This window comes from Prionailurus viverrinus, chromosome X (assembly GCF_022837055.1).
Source record: "Prionailurus viverrinus isolate Anna chromosome X, UM_Priviv_1.0, whole genome shotgun sequence".
Classification (NCBI taxonomy): Eukaryota; Metazoa; Chordata; class Mammalia; order Carnivora; family Felidae; genus Prionailurus; species Prionailurus viverrinus.
In genome coordinates this window covers 90,767,078-90,785,447 of record NC_062579.1, presented here as the reverse complement: position 1 = coordinate 90,785,447, position 18,370 = coordinate 90,767,078, and the positions used below count along the sequence as shown (strand labels likewise).

General features: G+C 48.8%; 1 protein-coding gene across 1 annotated transcript; it reads right to left on the bottom strand.

Moving 5' to 3' along the window:
• Nucleotides 1-2,689: 2,689 nt before the first annotated feature.
• Nucleotides 2,690-11,145, bottom strand: PGRMC1 (progesterone receptor membrane component 1). Its single transcript, XM_047844554.1, has 3 exons — nt 10,718-11,145; nt 7,170-7,325; nt 2,690-4,067 (listed from the first exon to the last, which is right to left on the bottom strand). The coding sequence occupies exons 1-3, from the start codon at nt 11,043-11,045 to the stop codon at nt 3,964-3,966; spliced, it is 588 nt and encodes a 195-aa protein (XP_047700510.1). The 5' UTR covers nt 11,046-11,145; the 3' UTR covers nt 2,690-3,963.
• Between the last annotated feature and the right edge of the window lie 7,225 nt (nt 11,146-18,370).

Below are 18,370 nucleotides of genomic sequence, written 5' to 3'. Positions count from 1 at the left end.
CCCTACTCCTGCTCTGTCTCTATGTCTCTTTCAAAAATAAACATGAAAAGATAAATAAATTTTTAAAAAGAGCCTTTTTGCTTCTATGCAATTTTTCCCTTTATGACGCTGATGTTTGGGAACTGTGTCAGAGCTCACACAACCGAAGATCACAGTTTGATCTTCAGTTTGGATAAGGTGAAATGATAGTATCTGGACTTAAGACTATCCTCCCTTCGGGAAAGGTTTTTTGTTTGTTTGTTTGTTTGTTTTAATGCTTATTTATATTTGAGAGAGACAGAGACAGAATGCGAGTGGGTTAGGGGCAGAGAGAGAGGGAGACACAGAATCCGAAGCAGGCTCCAGGCTCCGGGCTGCCAGCACAGAGCCCGACGCGGGGCTCGAACTCACGGACCGCGAGATCATGACCTGAGCTGAAGTCGGACGCTCAGCCGACTGAGCCACCCAGGCGCCCCGGCAAAGGTTTTATCAATAATCTTTGAAGGTAGCAAAACGGACTCCATGGCATCTCATTTCACCCCTTCAGCACCTGGTGGCAGTGTTCAAGTTCTACAATAGCCGGGACTAAGTGGGGGTGTGGGGGCATCTCAGGGGCTTCCCTGGTCAATCTTTGACCGTTCGGGTGTCACCTGTATTTTCACGTGAAGCGTCCGGCACGCTGCCTCGAAGTGTTCCGTAACAAAGGCTGCCTGTACCTTAGTACAATCTGGGTACTTTACAGCTGAAAGGGTCCCTTTTGGGGGGGGTCAGAAAGCTCTCTCTCTGAAACAGCAAGGGCTGTCCGGATGCTTGTTCTGGGTCTAGGATTAGCCTGTTTGGCCCTCCGACGACGACGTGTTGTGAACGTGTTGTTATGTAGAGAAGCCACAGATACGGGGAGGCGCGGCAAACACGGAGAGAATGCTTAGGACGCTAGTCCTGAGAACGCAGGGCCTCTGCAGGGGCTGGATAAAGGCAGGGGAACAAGCAGATGTTCACCTCACACCTCCCCCACTGGCCGGGTGCCTGTAACCTCCACGCCCCCATCTTAAATGGCACCTTTTACATAATGTGGCTTCTGAATATGCTAGCTGGATTTGAGAAGTTTCTAGACTGAAGTCCTGCCTTCTAGTAATATCCTTTTACATGTAATCAATACAACGTTGATTTCATTCTCAATGGTGGGGAATCGGGCTATTTGAGATTGAAACTTTAACAGGGCCCTGGATGTTTTCCTCTTGGCATCGGACACACCCGTTTAGCTTAGAAAAAGGAGCAGCCTAATCTTCGCATCTGAAAGATTTCAGGCTGCAAGGTGGCCCAACTTCTCCCTCCCACCCCTTCCCAGAAGCACACAGCGTGATAGGGTGCTTGGCACGAAACAGGCAACTGGAATATTAGTTGCATGAAACCTAGTGGGGGCGGGGCAGGGGGCGGGGAAAAGCTCATTTAAAAACAAAAACAGGGGCACTTGGGTGGCTCAGTTGATTAAGCAGCTGACTCAGGCCATGGTCTTGGCTCAGGCCATGATCTCCTGGTTTGTGAGTTCAAGCCCCGCATCGGACTCCGTGCTGATGGCATGGAGCCTGCTTGGGATTCCCTCCCCCTCTCTGCCCCCCCTCCCGAAATAAATAAATAAAAACTTAAAGAAATAGGCAATGTTTGGTAACAGAAAAACCGGAAAGCTGCAAGCCCTCTTTCGTCCAGGGAGTACATCCCTCGTAAGAAAACTCTGCCAATTTTAACGTCAAAATGGCAAAACACTAATATTAATAGGCTGTATTTATACAACCAAGTGCATATGCAAATCTGATCTTTTGCTAGGAGGGGAATTAGCTACCGTGAAAGAATTCCTGAATGTTCTCCTGGTCAGATGGTATCTGGAAACGGAAACAACCAACCGTGCCTTGGCACTTGCTAATGCCATCAGCAGTTACCCCTTAATAACCTTGCTATGGACCCGAAGGCAGAGGTCTGCCTTGGAGTTTAGAAAAGTTCTGAGGCAGAATGACAAGTCACAAAAAATAAATTCACTAGTTTTTTTTAAAAATGTCCATTTGTACGTTGGAATTAAGGCAGCTTAGCTAATCTCGATTCACTGTCTTCTTAGGTTTATTTTTAATGTTTATTTTTGAGGGAGAGAGAGAGTGCACAAGCAGGGGAGGGGCAGAGAGAGAGACACTCAGAATCCGAAGCCGGCTCCAGGCTCTGAGCTGTCAGCCCAGAGCCCGACGCGGGGCTTGAACTCACAGACCATGAGATCATGACCTGAGCCGTAGTCGGACGCTTAACCTACTGAGCCCGAGTTTATTTTTATTTGAGAAAGAGAGAAAGAGAGCAAGCCGGGGAGGGGCCGAGAGAGAGGGAGACAGAATCCCAAGCAGGCTCCGCACTGTCCGTGCAGAGTCCAACGTGAGCCTTGAACTCATGAACCCCAAGACCATGACCTGAACCCATCAGGCGCTTAACCGACTGAGCCACCCCCAGGTGCCCCTCAATTCACTACTTCTTCACCAGATAAGCTGGTATTTGGTTTGTGGTGTGAGGGTCTGAGGTCTTGCCCCTTAACGGGTTTCTTTTTGAATACACACACACACACACACACACACACACACACACACCCCTCAGGAGCAAAACTGAATATCAAGCTAAAGTAAAATGACCGAATCTGATTTCCGAGGTTTAAAAAAAAAGACAACCCACCACGCTATACTGGGTAAGACCGTTTTTATTAACTGACCAAAGCACTTCATTTTGTTTTCTGATCTGAGGTAAAACCATTAAACACGGTTCACAAGAAAATACAAGGACTATTCAACTACAGTTACAAGGGTTGGAGACCTCACTAGTTCATATACTTTTACGAATTCATACGACTGTACAGTCTACTTAAGCTAAGTTTATTGTTAACCGAAAAGACCCAGTTATCAGAGACCTAGACACCCGGCCCGACTCCTCTTGTGGCGGCTACTTTTGTCGGGACAGAAGAATGACGGTTACCTTAACGAATGGATTTTGAGAGCCGTGTGGCTACGGCGACCTGTACTCACTTCGTTCCCCAGAGGTGGGCGCGAGGGCTGCCGGGAGAGCAAACTCGTGTTCTGTTCGGCACGCCCCCCCCCCCCCCCCCCCCCGCGGCAAACCGGGTCGGATAACCATCGTCCCACCGTGAACGTGGGGATGGGGAAGAGGGTCCCTACGTTTTCTTCGTAGAGTTAGCTTTTCAGGCAAGCCGGCTGATTTCTTCCAAGGCTTCCCTTCAAATGTTCAGATCCTATTTCAAGCCTCCCTGTATACCGCTGTGTTAGCGGGGGCATCTGAGTGTCCAGAGGACAAAAAAAAAAAAAAAAAAAAAAAAAAAAAATATCGTAAGGCGGTCTAGAAACACAGCGAATGTATTTTTCCCAACTGAGCCCAGCTTTGAGATTTCAAAAAAAAAATTTTTTTTTTTAATGGACAGCTTTCTTTAATCAATACCAGAGGCTTTGGAATACTGCCGATTTGCTTTAGAGGTAGATAAAACAGAAATCGTGCAGCTAAGTCAATTGAGAAATGAGGGATTTGCTGTCTTGAGAACGTCGGGACTGCAAGTTCATCCTTCGTTCTCGGTTGCTGGAAGGGCTCTGCACACTTAACACCTTTACCTGCTTGGGCAGGGAGGGAATACCCAAGTCTTGCCTGTCTCTTTCAGGAAAAACAAACTGAAAGTCGGCCCGTACTGACTACAGAGAGAAGGGAACGGTAATAACGTCTGTATTACGGCCCTGCAGTTCACGGTCTGGATTTGCGACACACAAACGCATCATGCACTTGGGAGACGGGAGTTAACTGTGTATCAGTGTCACGAGTGATGTTAATTACAAAAACTTACAGCCAAGTTCGAAACGTTTCTAAATATTGGAAATCACCATGTTTTAAAGACAGACTGGAATGTTACAAATGATTCTGCAAAATACAAAAATAGATATGCTTCCACTGGACGCTCTAATCATTTTTCCGAGCGCTCTCATCTTTTGCTTCTTCCTCATCGGAGTACACGGTGGGCTCCTCCCCCTCCTTCAGCAGCTTGCCCACGTGATGATACTTGACTGGAGGCAAAGAAAACACAAATGATCGCTCTCGTGCCTTACCCAGAACCACTACCTCCCACCTGCAAACATTCACTAGAGGCCTACGGTCCACGCGGCGATGTGCCGGGCTTCTTGAAGGTCTCTGTTAGGAAGGTCTTATGCCACAGCCCTTGGGGACCGGGAATTAAGAGTTGTGTTCAGAAGAAACACAGAAGGGGTGGCGGTGTCGGGCGAGGAGTGTGCAAGGGAAGGCTGACGCAGAGTCGTGTTTGTGTGCACAAGCGGGAGAGCAGGGCTCGCTAGGAGTTAGTTGCAAGGGTTTCAGAACGCCTCACGAAGGACGACATGCTTGGGAGGACGCGTAGGAGGACGTGCGGCAAGAGGGATTTCAGAAAATGAAAATGCCGCATACCGAGGCATGCAGGCGAGGCTGCACACATCTGGGGAACATCAGAGAGACCGAGTTGAGAGCTCAACGGCGCGGGAGGAAGGTTGGCTAAGCAGTGTGGGCGAATATGATGGAGGTGGCGGACAGCCGGCCCGAAGCGTCTGGGCTTCGTCTACAGGTGGCAAAGGGCACTGAAGGTTTGTGACAAAAGAACGGCATGGGAAACCAGCGCTTTGGCAGACCAGGCAGATGACAGCAAGGAGGCCCAGCGCAGGGAGCCCAGGCGGCCACATCACTATGTGAAGGAACAAGGGCCAGGAGTAAGCAGGACGTCCGTGGGAATGGAAAGGGAAGGATGCGAGCTACTTTAAAGCAAAACTGGAAATACGAGTTAATGAAGTTCCAACGGGAGCTGGGGACTCTGGAGAGGGGGGCCCCCCCCCCGGGGGGCGGGGGCACGTGACAGGAGCTCTACAAGGGCGGGAGGAGTGAAGTTAATACTGGCAAGAAGCAGGTCCCTGGAAACCTTCAGGAAGGGAAGTTCTGCGGGACTGTGGGGACGGAAACTGCACCGCTGGGAGTAAGAAAGCAGTGGTTAGGGACCAGCACTTCTTAGACGGGTGACAGTGAAGGGCAGGAACGAGGACTCCAGTGGATGGAGGAAAAGGGGGAGACGGTGGTTTTTCCCAACACAAGCAACAAGCTATGCATCGCTAAAAGCAAGTGATTAAGGAGGCAGGAGAGCACTGGAGATGTTGGACACAACAGATTTAAGGGTGCAAACCAGAATGCAAAAGGCAGGAGAAGGGATCACGGCCCCACTGGCTGCATTCTTGAGGTCAAGCTCATGAGGGATTAAGCCTATGGATGCCAGAGGCCAAGAGGGCCGGGTCTCCTCTTTCTGAACAGGTAGTAACCAACCTGTCTAACCAGGTAGCCAGACCGGCTTTGGTGTGAAATAATCACTAGACTGGAACTTCCCTATCTGAACATGTTGTAAAGGTCCCTAGGGTGCCCGGGATTGCATAAAGCAAATAAAAGGCGGGTGGCGCCCAAGAAACCTGCTTTAAGGGGAACCCACGCTAGTTTTGAGTGGAGCTCCGGTGTCACAACAGAACTTGGGGCGGGTCTTAGTGGAAGGGGGGGAAAGTTTTTACGGTTTTTACCTCCTTGGTGAAGGCAGGCCCTAGAAGATAGAGCTTTGTCAGTAATAAATTACAACTCGCTGGTTCCATACAGAAGAATATTCTCTATGTGTACAAAAGCATCCTTAGGATACAAGAAAACCAGGGACTGTGTTAGATAGTGTTAAATAGCTGAACCACGTTTTCAAAGTAAAAAGACTTGCCTCTAGACTTGAAAGCTATACTTTGTCTGCTTGGGATTCAAAATCTAGGGGTAGAGCCATAGCTGGCTAATAATTAACACCGAAGTCAGCATTATTTTCAAAAAAAAAAAAAAAGGTTGGATTTAGCTAAAAGAGTCAGTAATATTTAACTGGCTATAGAGAACAGCAAATAGAAAACTGCATTTTAGAATAAAAAATCTTAGGGGGTGCCTGAGTGGCTGTCGGTTGAGCGTCTGACTTCAGCTCGGGTCATCATCTCACGGTTCATGAGTTCGAGCCCCGCGTCGGGCTCTGTGCCGACAGCTCAGAGCCTGGAGCCTGCTTTGGATTCTGTGTCTCCCCCTCTCTCTCTGCTCCTCCTCTATCTCGCTCTCTCTCAAAAATAAACAAAACATTAAAAGAAATTAAAAAAAATAATAAAAATCCTTAAAAATTTTTTTAAATGTTTTTATTTTTGAGAGAGAGAGAGAGAGAGAGAGGAGAGCAGAGAAAGGGAGACACAGCACCGGAAGCAGGCTCCAGGCTCTGAGCTGTCGGCACAGAGCCCGACGCGGGGCTCGAACTCCCGAACCGTGAGATCATGACCTGAGCTGAAGTCAGGTGCTTAACCGACTGAGCCACCCAGGTGCTCCAAAAATAAATAAAAAATCTGAAAGTGATGGTCATGGTCTTTATATCCTGTTTCAAAGCTGGGAAAGGTTAGTCAAATTCTTAGCAGTGAGATGTTGCTAAAGTGATAAACGCTTCGGTGTGACAAGAGCTGATTCCTCAACTCCCGAAATTTGAACTAATCCCCGTCCTCCCTCCCCCCACCCTCCAGCCCCAAAGACCTCGGCCCATAGCATAAGCCAGGAAACAAGTGTCTCCTTTTCCCTTTCTTTTTAAAAATGCAGACACCATTGTTGCTGGGCAGATTATAAGCATCATTTGTAGATGAGGCCTATAGTCAGGCTCAGTTAGATTCAAAAAGAAGCTGTTTTGTTGAACACAAGTCTCCCATTCTTCAACAGAAATGTGGGCTGCTTTTAAATAGCAAGGCTTGCTAGTAAGGACTTCTGAAATCCCTCTCTGTAGCCTACATGGCCATGATCCTTTCCCCGACAGGCCAAGCACCAAATCCTAGTGTGGAATCTAGGCAAACCCGTCGAAAACTTAAATAACAGAAACCCAAGTTTCCATGGGGAACTAGCTAAAGACTGGACGCAATCATGGCAGGTGACTCAGCACTGCTGCAATCACTTCAAGCCATGAACTTGATCCGTCTGTTCAGGAGCCTATCAAAATGCTCCCCAGTTCCAGGCTGCTTAGTAGTACCTATTGTGCTGCCGTGAATCCCATTACTGGTAGAAATTTGATCCAGGCACAATTTTACAAAAATGCTTACAAGTGAACTGAGAGTCCCAGTCACTCAGGGTCTCCTGCTGGGCGGGAGTGAGGTCAGAAAGGTCGTCATACTCGTCCTTCAGGGCTTCCTTATCCAGGCAGAAGGTGGCAAGGCCCCGGGATGCGTCTCTTCCGGCAAAGACCCCATACGGCCCCTCTTAAAAAACAAAACCAAACCAAAGATCAGTTCTTTATTAGACGGACAGTTTCTCTGTGGTTCATACATAGGAAATAGCTTCCTTACCCATCAACGGAAGAAAGCCCCCTTCTGCAGTATCCAATTCCATTTGGAAACCCTAAGTGACGTTGATGCTTTTGTCATTACATGGTGGATACTGGAGGATCTGTTGTCCTCAAACTGTCACAAATCAGTATGTTATGCATCACCATCCATTTCCTGTGATTTTCAGACAGCTAATAAGAAAGCCATGAATGCTTATCTCCTAGGGCGGGATGCGGTGGTAGGAAATCGTTTAAGATAATACTGAGCCCACGGGTCAGAATCCGGCTTTAGGACTGAACCCAGAGCCTGCCTCTCCTCTAGGCACTAGGGCTACGGCAGCGAAAGTTACAGTTTCTTAAGGTAATAAATACTAAGGCATAAATGAAAACATTTCCTTATAAAATGTATTCTGATCTGTTTTAGCGACTCCAAAGTATCTCATGGCGATCTTTGGTTGTGAGACTGTATTAAACATTAACATGCGGTATCTGCAGGAGAAATCATTTTATGAGAGTATCAGCGGTTCAGAAATCTCTCCTCATGTTACATAATCTACACTGTCAATAAAGAAGAAATAGCACAGAGATCACCTCTGTCACTCTGGTGAGCTTGAAGACAAGACTCAAAATCCTCACACTTTCATGGAAAACAAAGACTGAATCAATATCCCAAACAAATATGTGAGACATGAGAATGCTATTATATAGACTTTTGTCTAAGGGAGCGGTGAATCATTTTGTAGGTACTTGACGTGGATGTTTAGACTTATTTAAATATTGCACAAGTAAATGAAAAGAATCCAGTGTACTTTAAACCATGTGCTGTTTCCCCAAGGTAGATTGGGTAGCAACTCTGACATTAAAAAGTTTGTAGGTAACCACGAGGCCAAGTATGAGAACGGATCAAGTTTCAATATGCCCCCTGGTCACTGGAAAGCTCAATCCACAAGGAATTTATTTGTGTATAAATTAGACAAAATTTATGACCAACTTTTGAACGCAAATAAGGTTCTAAAGAAAATCGGTTGTTTGCTCTCCCACTAGAGAAGGCAAAACCCAACAAACCCATTACACAGTTTTCACATGACACGATTCACAGTTTTCACACTGTATACACACACACACACTTCTAGCGGACATGGTAACATCTAGTACTTGAAAATAGGCCAATTGTTCTGGCTTGGACCTTGCTACTTCAGAGATTATAGTCACTGAATACTGAAAAATGGCCCAAGGGGAGCATTAGGAATATATTCACCAGAATGTACCTTCCCTAGAATATAAGCTCCATGAGCAGCCCCTTTTTCTGTTTTGCTCCCTGCTGTATTCCCAGTGCCCACAAAGGTGCCATGCATAGAATAATGGGCACCGGAATGAATCATTTTTAGGAATCCTTTGTAACACGGATTATCATTTGCACATGATATCACACATTCATGGGCTCACAGGACGACAGCGCAGGGTAGAGACTTAGGAAGATCTCCCAATGGGCCGTCCTCAGCATTTTTCAGAGGGACAGCTAAGGCCCAGAGAGAACAATGCTTCGTGCCAGGTCACACAGCTGGTCAGTAATCCAACCCGGATTAGAACTCAGGTCGCCTGATTCCCAGTGTTGTGTTTCTGTGCACAGGCCTACATTCCTCCCAATGACTTTGCAAATTACAATCATAGGATGATGGCCCGTGCACGTCTTTGGACTACTTGATGGTGCAGCTCAGTACTAACGGGTATTTACATGATTATGTCCACTGAAAACGCCTCTAGGTGTGCCAGGGTAAGTGCCGGTAATAGAGGTGTGGTTTTCAAATGATCTTGACAGCTACACGGCCTACAGAAAGTAGGTCTTCTAAATCAGCCACGAGGAAACACTGCTAAGGGGACGAGTTCCGTAAGAACTTTCCCACATCTGATCTTGATTAGTTGGACTGGGCGAGTAAGACAAAGCAGGAGTGGAGATGACGGGGATCACCGGTATGTGTGCGCGTCTCCAGACCGCTTCCCTCTCTCCAGACCCACCCGCGAGCAAGAGAGAGTACTCTCGATGTGGACACACTCCCTGAGCTCTCGGTTTTTAGGAGTCCGTATTAAATGAGCTAAAACCTCCTTCCTCTCCAAATATTCTACATGGCACGACTTTCCAAACCCGGCCGTTTCTCAAAGGCGCCCCCGGGAAAGCCTCTTATAATGCAGATTGCTGGACCTCCCCGACAGACTCCTCCACGGTGGCGGTGATTAAGCCGGGAATCGGTGTTTTTCCTCAAGCGCATCAGGTGATTCTGATCCACCAGCAGGCTTAGAAAGCCTCATCTCTAAGGCCCTTCGGGCCTGCTGTCCTCCAATGGCTCAGCAGTCAGCCACCCTCATTTCCCCTCCGGTTGGCTTTTCCTGAAATCCCCACACCCAGCAGCCCTCACAGCCCTACCCCTTTTGTTTCCCAGGATCCTCCCACTTCTCTCTCCCTCCATTTTTAATTTTTTTTTTTTTTTTGGCTTCTAGTCCTTTCTCTCGCGCTATAGACTGAAATGCTCTATTACCTTCTCATCTGGCCACATTCCCATTGTCCGCTACGTTCAGCCTCATTCCGCCCTCGAGCAGCTCCCTATCCCCCCCCCCCCCCCCCCGCCCCACGGAATCTCCGCGTTCACCTCCCAGCTTTTCGGTCGGCCACACGCAGCGCGCGCACACACATACCAAACACATGCCACACACATACCTGACACATGCCACATTCCAAGCGCGCGCGCGCACGCACACACGCGCCTGGCGAGCCACGGACACGGGATACGCACACACACATCACCCGCCAGCGCGCACGCGGCTTCGACCTGCTGCTAAGCCCACCTCCGCGCTCCATCTCCCGCACCTTCACGTTACACCACGGCCACTCCCGGCGGCAGCGGCCTCCGCATCTTCTCCGAGGCTGGACCTCCCCCCCCCCCCCGGCTTCCCTCGAGACACCCTCGTTTCCCTTCTCCAGCCCGACACCTCCCCTCCTTCCAGGAAGCCCCAAACCCCGTGCCCTCGAAGCGCCTCGAACACTGCGCTCGGCGGTGCCCCCCTTCCCGGTTAGCGATCTCGCCCGCCCCCCCCCCCCCATCCCGGCCTGAGCGCTCCAGCCTTCTCCCTCCGCCCCCATCCCGGCGCTGGCGGCGTCCCCCGCCGGCCGCACTTCTTGAGGGCCCCTTGCCCTCTGCCGCTGGGAGCCGCCCCGCCACGATCGCCATTCCTCCCCTCAGGGGCGCCTCGCTCCCCCTCGCCTCCCCCGGACCCAGCCCCGGGCCGGGGCCCCTTCTTTTGTCTCCGCGTCCCCTGGGCGGCCGCCGTTACCGGGCCCGTAGAACTTGCGGCCTTTGGTCACGTCGAACACCTTGCCGTTGATGGCCATGAGTATGCGCGGGTCCTGGACGCCGTCGAAGCGCCGCAGCTCGGCAGGGGTGAAGTCGCGCCGCTTAAGGCGGGGCAGCGGGGGCGGCTCGTCGTCGTCGCTGTCGCTGCTGGCCGCCGGCTGGTCCCCGCGCACGATCTTGTACAGCAGGAAGACGCAGAGGCCGAGCAGCAGCAGGTTGAGCGGCGACGTGAAAATCTCGTGTAGCAGCCCGCCACCCTCCAGCTCGCTCGGGTCGGCGCCTGTCGCCGCCACATCCTCGGCAGCCATGATCTCTGGAGCAAAGGTTGGGCCGGGCTAGGGAGGGCTCCGGAACTGGCTGCTTTCTCCTCCCTCTCTGCGAGCTTGTGGCGCGCACGGATCGGCGGACAAGGACTAGCCAGCGGAGGAGGCGGGGCGGGGCGGGGCCTAGGCGGGCGGAGCCTCCCGGCCCCGCCTCCCCCGCGGCCGCCGGGGCGCCGCGCCCCGCCCAGCTCGGGCCCCCCACCTGGCCTCCGGGCCGTCGCTCCCCTCCCCCAGCCGGATCCCGCCTACCGGGGCGCCGCGGGATCGGCCCCCCCGCCCCCCCCCCCCCCCGCCTCGGCCCTACCTTCGAGGCCCCGGCCCCGGCCTCACGCCATCGTCGCGCCATCCTCTAGCTAAGCGCGACGCAGCGCGCAGCCCTCCTCCGCACCCTCGCTTGCTCCTTGCGCCCCGACCGGTTCCGAGAGCCTCGGCTTTGCAGAGCTCTGGCGGAGGCCTCCTCCGCCACCTGATGCGCGCCGCGCACGGCTCCATTTCTGCCGCTTCAGGCTTCTCCCCCGCCTTGCATTCTGAAGCCTCACCTTTCCCCGCCCATCCCCCCCCCGGGGCCGCGGGGCTCTCTTGGGGGACAGAAAGGAAACTCTCTCCTCCAGCTCCTTTTGCACCTTGGAGGCCCAGACTACCCATTTCCACTTTGGGAGCCCCCTTTGACTCTCCTCCACGACCCTTCTCCAGTCCTCCCCGCCCGAGGCTGTGGCGTGGACACCCCGGGGTAGCTCCAGTCGGTGCACGGGCCCCTGTCCGACAACTCTCCCAATATCTGGGGAGACGGATCGGCTCGCCGGATTTACGTTGAGTTCATTCTCGGCAATCAGAGATTTGCTCAGTCCCAGCGCATCAGCAAGCAACCCTCTGTGGTTAACGCGCTTTTTCTTTTTTCTTTTTTTTTTGGCTCAGAATAATGACCAAAAGTTTCTTTGTTGGCAGCGTTCTTTTATTTGAAGTCTGCCGAGCTACCCTTGGCAGTCGCCACCTCCCTGTGCTGTATCCCAGACGAAAGCGGGAGTTTGGAAAGATCCTGAGTTTGGTCCCTTCCTTTCCTAGGTATTTCCTCCTGCCATTGCTGGGCCAACCGGCTGCACTGGAGCAGGCCTAACAGGGGAAGGCCTGTCTATACCCTTTAGATTCCTAACCCGGCTGCCCTCTTTACTGTCACCAGCCCGGGGCGGGGGTTAGGGGGGGCGGAGCGGAAGAAAGGATAGAGAGAAGGGGGAAAAATAATTAAAACCAAGCCCAGTACACATCTGCAGCCCAGAGCAGTACTTTTCCATCAAGAGTACCGTTCGCTTGCACATAATTTACTCCCCCTCTCAACACGCAAGAGATTTGGGAGAACTGGCTTCTTACCTGAGAATTCTAAAAACTTCTGGCACAAACTGCTTCCATCCCTGCCCCCTACCCCATCTTCTTAAATCATTTAAAAGTACCTATGAGCGGAATAATCCTTAAATCGGGCCCACACTTTTTTTTTTTTTTTTCACAGACCTAAATTTAGGGTTAGCTGCAATGGCCCTTTCAGATCTTTGATTGAATCAAGGGAAAACAGGCTTAAACCGAGGGCACAAGGCTGTAGTTAGACTCCAATTATCTTTTGTTTTAAAAATCTACCGCCCAGATTTGTTGTCCAAAAACAACAAGCTTGTGAAAAAATAGTTTCATTTGCATCCAATGACAGAGAAAGGGTTAATATCTTGGAAGAGCTCGTTTTAATTGATAAGAAAATCCATAAGGTGTTAGTCAAGAGATGGGCAAAAGTGGAAAAGGTAGTCCGTCCACCCAAGGGGGGGATACCAGTGGTGAATAAGCATATGGAAAATGTTGTGTCTCAGGGCACCTGGGTGACTCAGTTGGTGAACCGTGTGACTTCACCTCGGGTCATGATCTCCTGACTGGTGGGTTTGGGTTCGAGTAGAAATTGATATAATCTTCTGTCATTCATAAAAATACTTTCTATCAATCCCACTTCTAGAAATCTACTCTTTGGTCCACGCTTCGACCTCTAGGAATCCATGCCAAGGAAACACTTAGAAATGCAAACAAAGATTTCACTACTAAGATGCTCATCAAAAAAACCATTTTTTAGGGCCGCCTGGGTGGCGCAGTCGGTTGGGCGTCCGACTTCGGCCAGGTCACGATCTCGCGCTCCGTGAGTTCGAGCCCCACGTCGGGCTCTGGGCCGATGGCTCAGAGCCTGGAGCCTGTTTCCGGTTCTGTGTCTCCCTCTCTCTCTGCCCCTCCCCCGTTCATGCTCTGTCTCTCTCTGTCCCAAAAATCAATAAACGTTGAAAAAAAATTTAAATAAAAAAAACCGTTTTTTAAAATGTAAGCTCGACGCCCAACGTGGGGCTTGAACTCGTGACCCCAAGATCAAGAGTTGCGTGGTCTGCTGACTGAGCCAGCCAGGTGCCCCAGAAAATCGTTTTTCATATGAAAAAACTAGAAACAACCTGAATGTTAAACTTTAAGAAATAGCTAATTAATCCACCTGAATTGTGACAAAACCATACAATATTATTACGACATGCATGACAGGGGAAAATACCGACAACCTTGAGGCCGAAAAAGAAGATACAAAACGATACAGCATGAAAACTCAACTATGTAAAAAAAAATGCATTGAAAGGATACCTAAAAGGAAACATGTTAACTGTTGTGGTTGTTGGTTTCTTCTTTGCAGTTTTCTACATTTTTCTGCAATGAGCTCATGTCACTTTTAGCCTCAGGAGAGAAAAAAAAGGTTTATTATTACTTTTATGAAATGGAAAGGAGAATGGTAATACATGCTCATTATAATAACAAACTTAAACAATACGGAAGTGCATAGGAAAAAAATGAAATGCATTCTTTCTCTCCCAGCTCCCCAAACAATCTTTGAATGGGGCCCCCACATGAGCAGTTTGGTTTATATTTTTGCAGACGTATGAAACACACACACACACACACACACACACACAGATTTTGTTTTACAAAACTGGGGAAATTTAAAAATAATAAATGGTTCATCAGGGTTTTTTTTCCTAGTGAAGAGAGATACAAAGTAAAAAAAAAATGAGTAAGTCATTAGCTCCCACCCAGATAACACTTGTTGAAATATTTTAAAGCCATATTTGCTTAAGGACATAAAATTCAAACAATGGAAAGACACAAAAATGTAAGTTAAAGCCCTTCTCTTCACCCCTGATTCTCTTTCCTCAACAATAACCACTGTTGGAAGCGGTGGAAATGTCAGACATTGGAAGACAAATCCTGCATGATATCGAAAAAATGTGGAATCTAAAAAAAAGGAACGGGGGGGGGCACCTGGGTGGTTCCGTCAGTTAAGTGTCCGACTCTTGATGTCAGCTCGGGTTATGACCTCGCAGTTTGTGAGTTAGAACCCTGCGTTGGTCTCTGTGCTGACAGCGTGGAGCCTGCTTGGGGTTTCTCTCTCCCTCTCTCTCATTGCCCCTTCCTGGCTTGTGCTCGCTCGTGCTCTCTCTCTCTCTCTCTCTCTCAAAAAACAAACATTAAAAAAATAAAAATAAATAAAAAAAGAAACTGAGCTCAAAAAAAGACCCAGAGTGGAATGCTGGGAGTGGGGAAGGGGGAGAGAGGTTGTGTAAGGGTACATACTTATAACTAGTAGATACATAAGTCCTGAAGATCTGATATACAGTACAGTGATTATAAACAGAACTGTATCTTAAACATTAAACTTGTGAAGAGACTAGATTTAAAAAAAAAATGTTTATTTAGTTTTGAGAGAGAGGAGAGGGCAGAGAAAGAGAGGATCCCAACAGGGCTCGAACCCGTGAATCGTGAGATCGTGATGAGCGGAGACCAAGAGTTGGATGCTTAACCATCTGAGCCATCCACGGGCCCCTAAGGGACTAGATCTTAATTGTGCCCACCGCTAGAAGAAATGATAATTACGCGATGAGACAGAAGGTGTCAGCTATGCTATAACAGCAATCACATTACAGTATAAATGTATCAAGCCAGTGTGTTGTGGACCTTAAACTTACACAGTGCTATGTGTCATCTCGTCTGTGCTATATTTTATATATAAAAAGTGGGGGAGGGGCGCCTGGCTGGCTCAGGTGGAGCAAGGGACTCTTAATTTCGGGGTTGTGAGTTCGAGCCCCACGCTGGGTGTGGCGATTGCTTAAACATAAAATCTTTAATTAAAAAAAAATTTTTTTTTAATGTTTAAAAAGTGGGGGAAATGTTTTTACGGATGGCTGGGGGATTTATGATTTTCCATTTATCGCAATCCAATGTCCTTCCTGCTACGCCTCTGTATTCCCCTGGATGATAGGTTGAGGGAAGTCCTACCTCATGCAGAGGGTAAAAAACATGTGCAGCTTAAAACTTGAAGCAGTGATACGGCTTGAAAATGTAAATGCTGTCAACGCAGATTTGATGTTAAGGCGGGCTCTTAGGTGGGATGTCGGTATTGTTGAGGAAAAGCATTCCCCCCTTCTGGCTCGCGTCACAACACTCCTTGGAGAGGTCTCAGCCGGAGTTCGAAAATTCTGTGGGAATAGGGAGGGAGCGCCTTACTTAATAAGCCGTCTCCAGACATGAGAGTTGCATCATATATGCTCTTGGACTTCAAATCAATTTCTAAAGCCTATGTACTTGACCTGAGGGCTGCTTCTTTCCCGAGATATATGTTCAGTCTGTTAATGTTTCCACACTCCCTGCCTCCTTTAAATTATTTTCAAAGCTTTCCAAAAGCTTTTAAAGAAAAAACAGGGCAATTGGCTGATTAGCTAGAAAACGTGTGGGAAGTAATTCAACTGCACTAGTAATCGAACAGATCCAGAAGGACATAATAACAACGTACCCCTTTTCACCATTCAAGTGACCGGAGCATTCTTTTTTTTTTTGCCTTTTGTCTCTTGAGGCTTTTTAAGAATGGCAGTACTTGGTTTTGGCGAGCACACAGCTGGCAAGAGTGAAAATTGCTAGAGTGAAAGATTCATTTTGTTCACCAGCGTATTTCAAGCCCCTAGTAGTAGGCACTCGATTTATAAATACGTATTGTTGGACGCAATTACATTTTAAGTGAGTGCAGACTTTCTAGAAAGCCCTTTTGGCAATACGCAAATTATTCCTAACCTGTGACCAAGGAATTTAACTTCTTGAGCTTTTTTCCTAGGGAAGTTCTCGGAGATGGGAACAGAGATTTATACAGAAAAAGCATAAAGCGGGGCGCCTGGGTGGCTCAGTCGGTTGAGTGTCCGACTTCGGCTCAGGTCGTGATCTCGCAGTTGACGAGTTCGAGCCCCGCGTCCGGCTCTGTGCTGACAGCTCGGAGCCTGGAGCCTGCTTCGGACTCTGTGTTTCCCTCTCTCTGCCCTCCCCCACTCATGCTGTGTCTCTCTCTGTCTCCAAAATAAAATAAACATTAAAAACAAATTTAGAAATTTTGTTTCCTTCCCTATGGTAGCCCCTGTACTTAGAACAGTGACTGACATATGCTAGGTGCTCAATAAATATTTGTGGGCTTGAATTGATTTCAGTATGGAAGCCCATGCACAGACAAAATATGAAGGAAATACACGCAGAAGTTAATGACAACTAGTACATTAACTAGAGTGGGATTGGGGCACCTGGGTGGCTCAGTCGGTTAAGCGGCCGACTTTGGCTCAGGTCACGATCTCGCGGTCCGTGAGTTCGAGCCCCGCGACGGGCTCTGTGCTGACAGCTTGGAGCTTGTTTCGGATTCTGTGTCTCCCTCTCTCTCTGCCCCTCCCCTGCTCATGCTCTGTCTCTCTCTGTCTCAAAAATAAATAAACGTTAAAAAAAAATTTAGAGTGGGATTAAAATTTTTAAAAAGTTAATGAGAGCTATGTCTGGGTTGTGAGATTATGGGGAATTTTTGCTTCCTTTTTTGTACAGGGAGCATAAATTACTTGCATTACTCTACAAGGCAACACAAGATTCAAACTTTTAAAAAGATAAAAACCGAAACTCCAAAGTCGCCAACTATGTCTTCTGTAATAGAGGCATATGGCTTCCCAAAACAAACCAACCAACAAACCAAAAAACCGACCTATGGGTTCCACATTTTCAATTTCAGAGATTAGAGTAGGCAGCATTTGGTGCTGAGATTTTAAAGAGACCCGAAAAGGATCTGTCCATTTACAGCCACTTGACCTTGAGGATCTCTTGAGATCCTGCTCCATGCTGGGCTCTGTGGTAGATGTTAAGGATGCCAAGTCTTTGCCCCTCAAGGAAAGAGCTCCCTATCTAGCAATGGGAGACAGACACTCAAAAGGTTATAGATGCTGTGATTGTGGTCTGCACACGACAAGGAGGAGGTGGAGAAAGGAGGGTTGGAAGGTCTGATCTAGGAAGATTCCATACAGGAAGTGACATTTGACCTGAGCCTTACAAAGGTTTACTAAGTGGACAAGGGAGCGATGAGTTTTCTAGGGAAACCAGTGGTTCTCAAACTTTAGTGAAGATCAGAATGATCTGGAGAGGGGGGGAGGGTAATTATTAACATACCTATGCTTAGGATCAGCCCCCAAAGATTCTGATCCAGTAGAAGGTAAAGCCTGAGGTAAAGCCTGAGAATCTGCATCTTTGGTGATAGAACTAACATTGTTCGAGCACTTTTCATGTGCTAGGCGACGTTCTAAACCCTGTGTATGGAATAACGTGTGTACTCTTTTTTATCGAAACATGTTTGACATAGAATATTGTCTAAATGTAAGGTGTACATGTGTATGATTGCTGTCCTTGGCGATAATTCGCGCCTCTGTCACATCACATCATTAGCGTTTCTTTTTAGTGATTGGATAACTCACGTACCCTTCATAAAACACTGCGAGGCAGGTAGTTTGTGGGGCAGACTGGGTGGGGCCATCCCAGCCTCAGAGCTCCCCGTGGGATTGACTGAGGCTGCATTGTGACTGCTCTCCGGATCCTGCTTCCTTGCCTTACCCTTCAGGTGGACATCCCAAGAGCACTCCCCAATCAGCCTCTGATAACCTAAACCCCATCGCAGAGTCTGTTTCCCCAGGGAACCCAGCCTAAGGCTCTAGCCTTCCATGATCTGGCCTCAGCCTACCTGTCCAGCTTGATCTCTTTCTACTTCCTTCTTCTTCTATTTAATGTTTATTTTTCTTTTGGGGGGAGCGGGGGGAGGGGCGGGGAGAAAGCTCGAGCACGTGAAAACGTGAGCACATGAGCGGGGGAGGGGCAGAGAGAGAGGGGGACAGAGGATCCTAAGTGGGCTCCCCGCTGACAACCCAAGGCAGCTTGAACTCATGCACTGTGAGATCATGACCTGAGCCGGA

Coding starts and splice junctions, on each gene's coding strand:
- PGRMC1 (XM_047844554.1), bottom strand. CDS start 11,045: ATGGCTGCCGAGGATGTGGCGGCGACAGGCGCCGACCCGAGCGAGCTG. Junction 7,326..10,717: donor CCGCAAGTTCTACGGGCCCG/GTAACGGCGGCC, acceptor TTGTTTTTTAAG/AGGGGCCGTATGGGGTCTTT. Junction 4,068..7,169: donor CTGGGACTCTCAGTTCACTT/GTAAGCATTTTT, acceptor CTTTGCCTCCAG/TCAAGTATCATCACGTGGGC.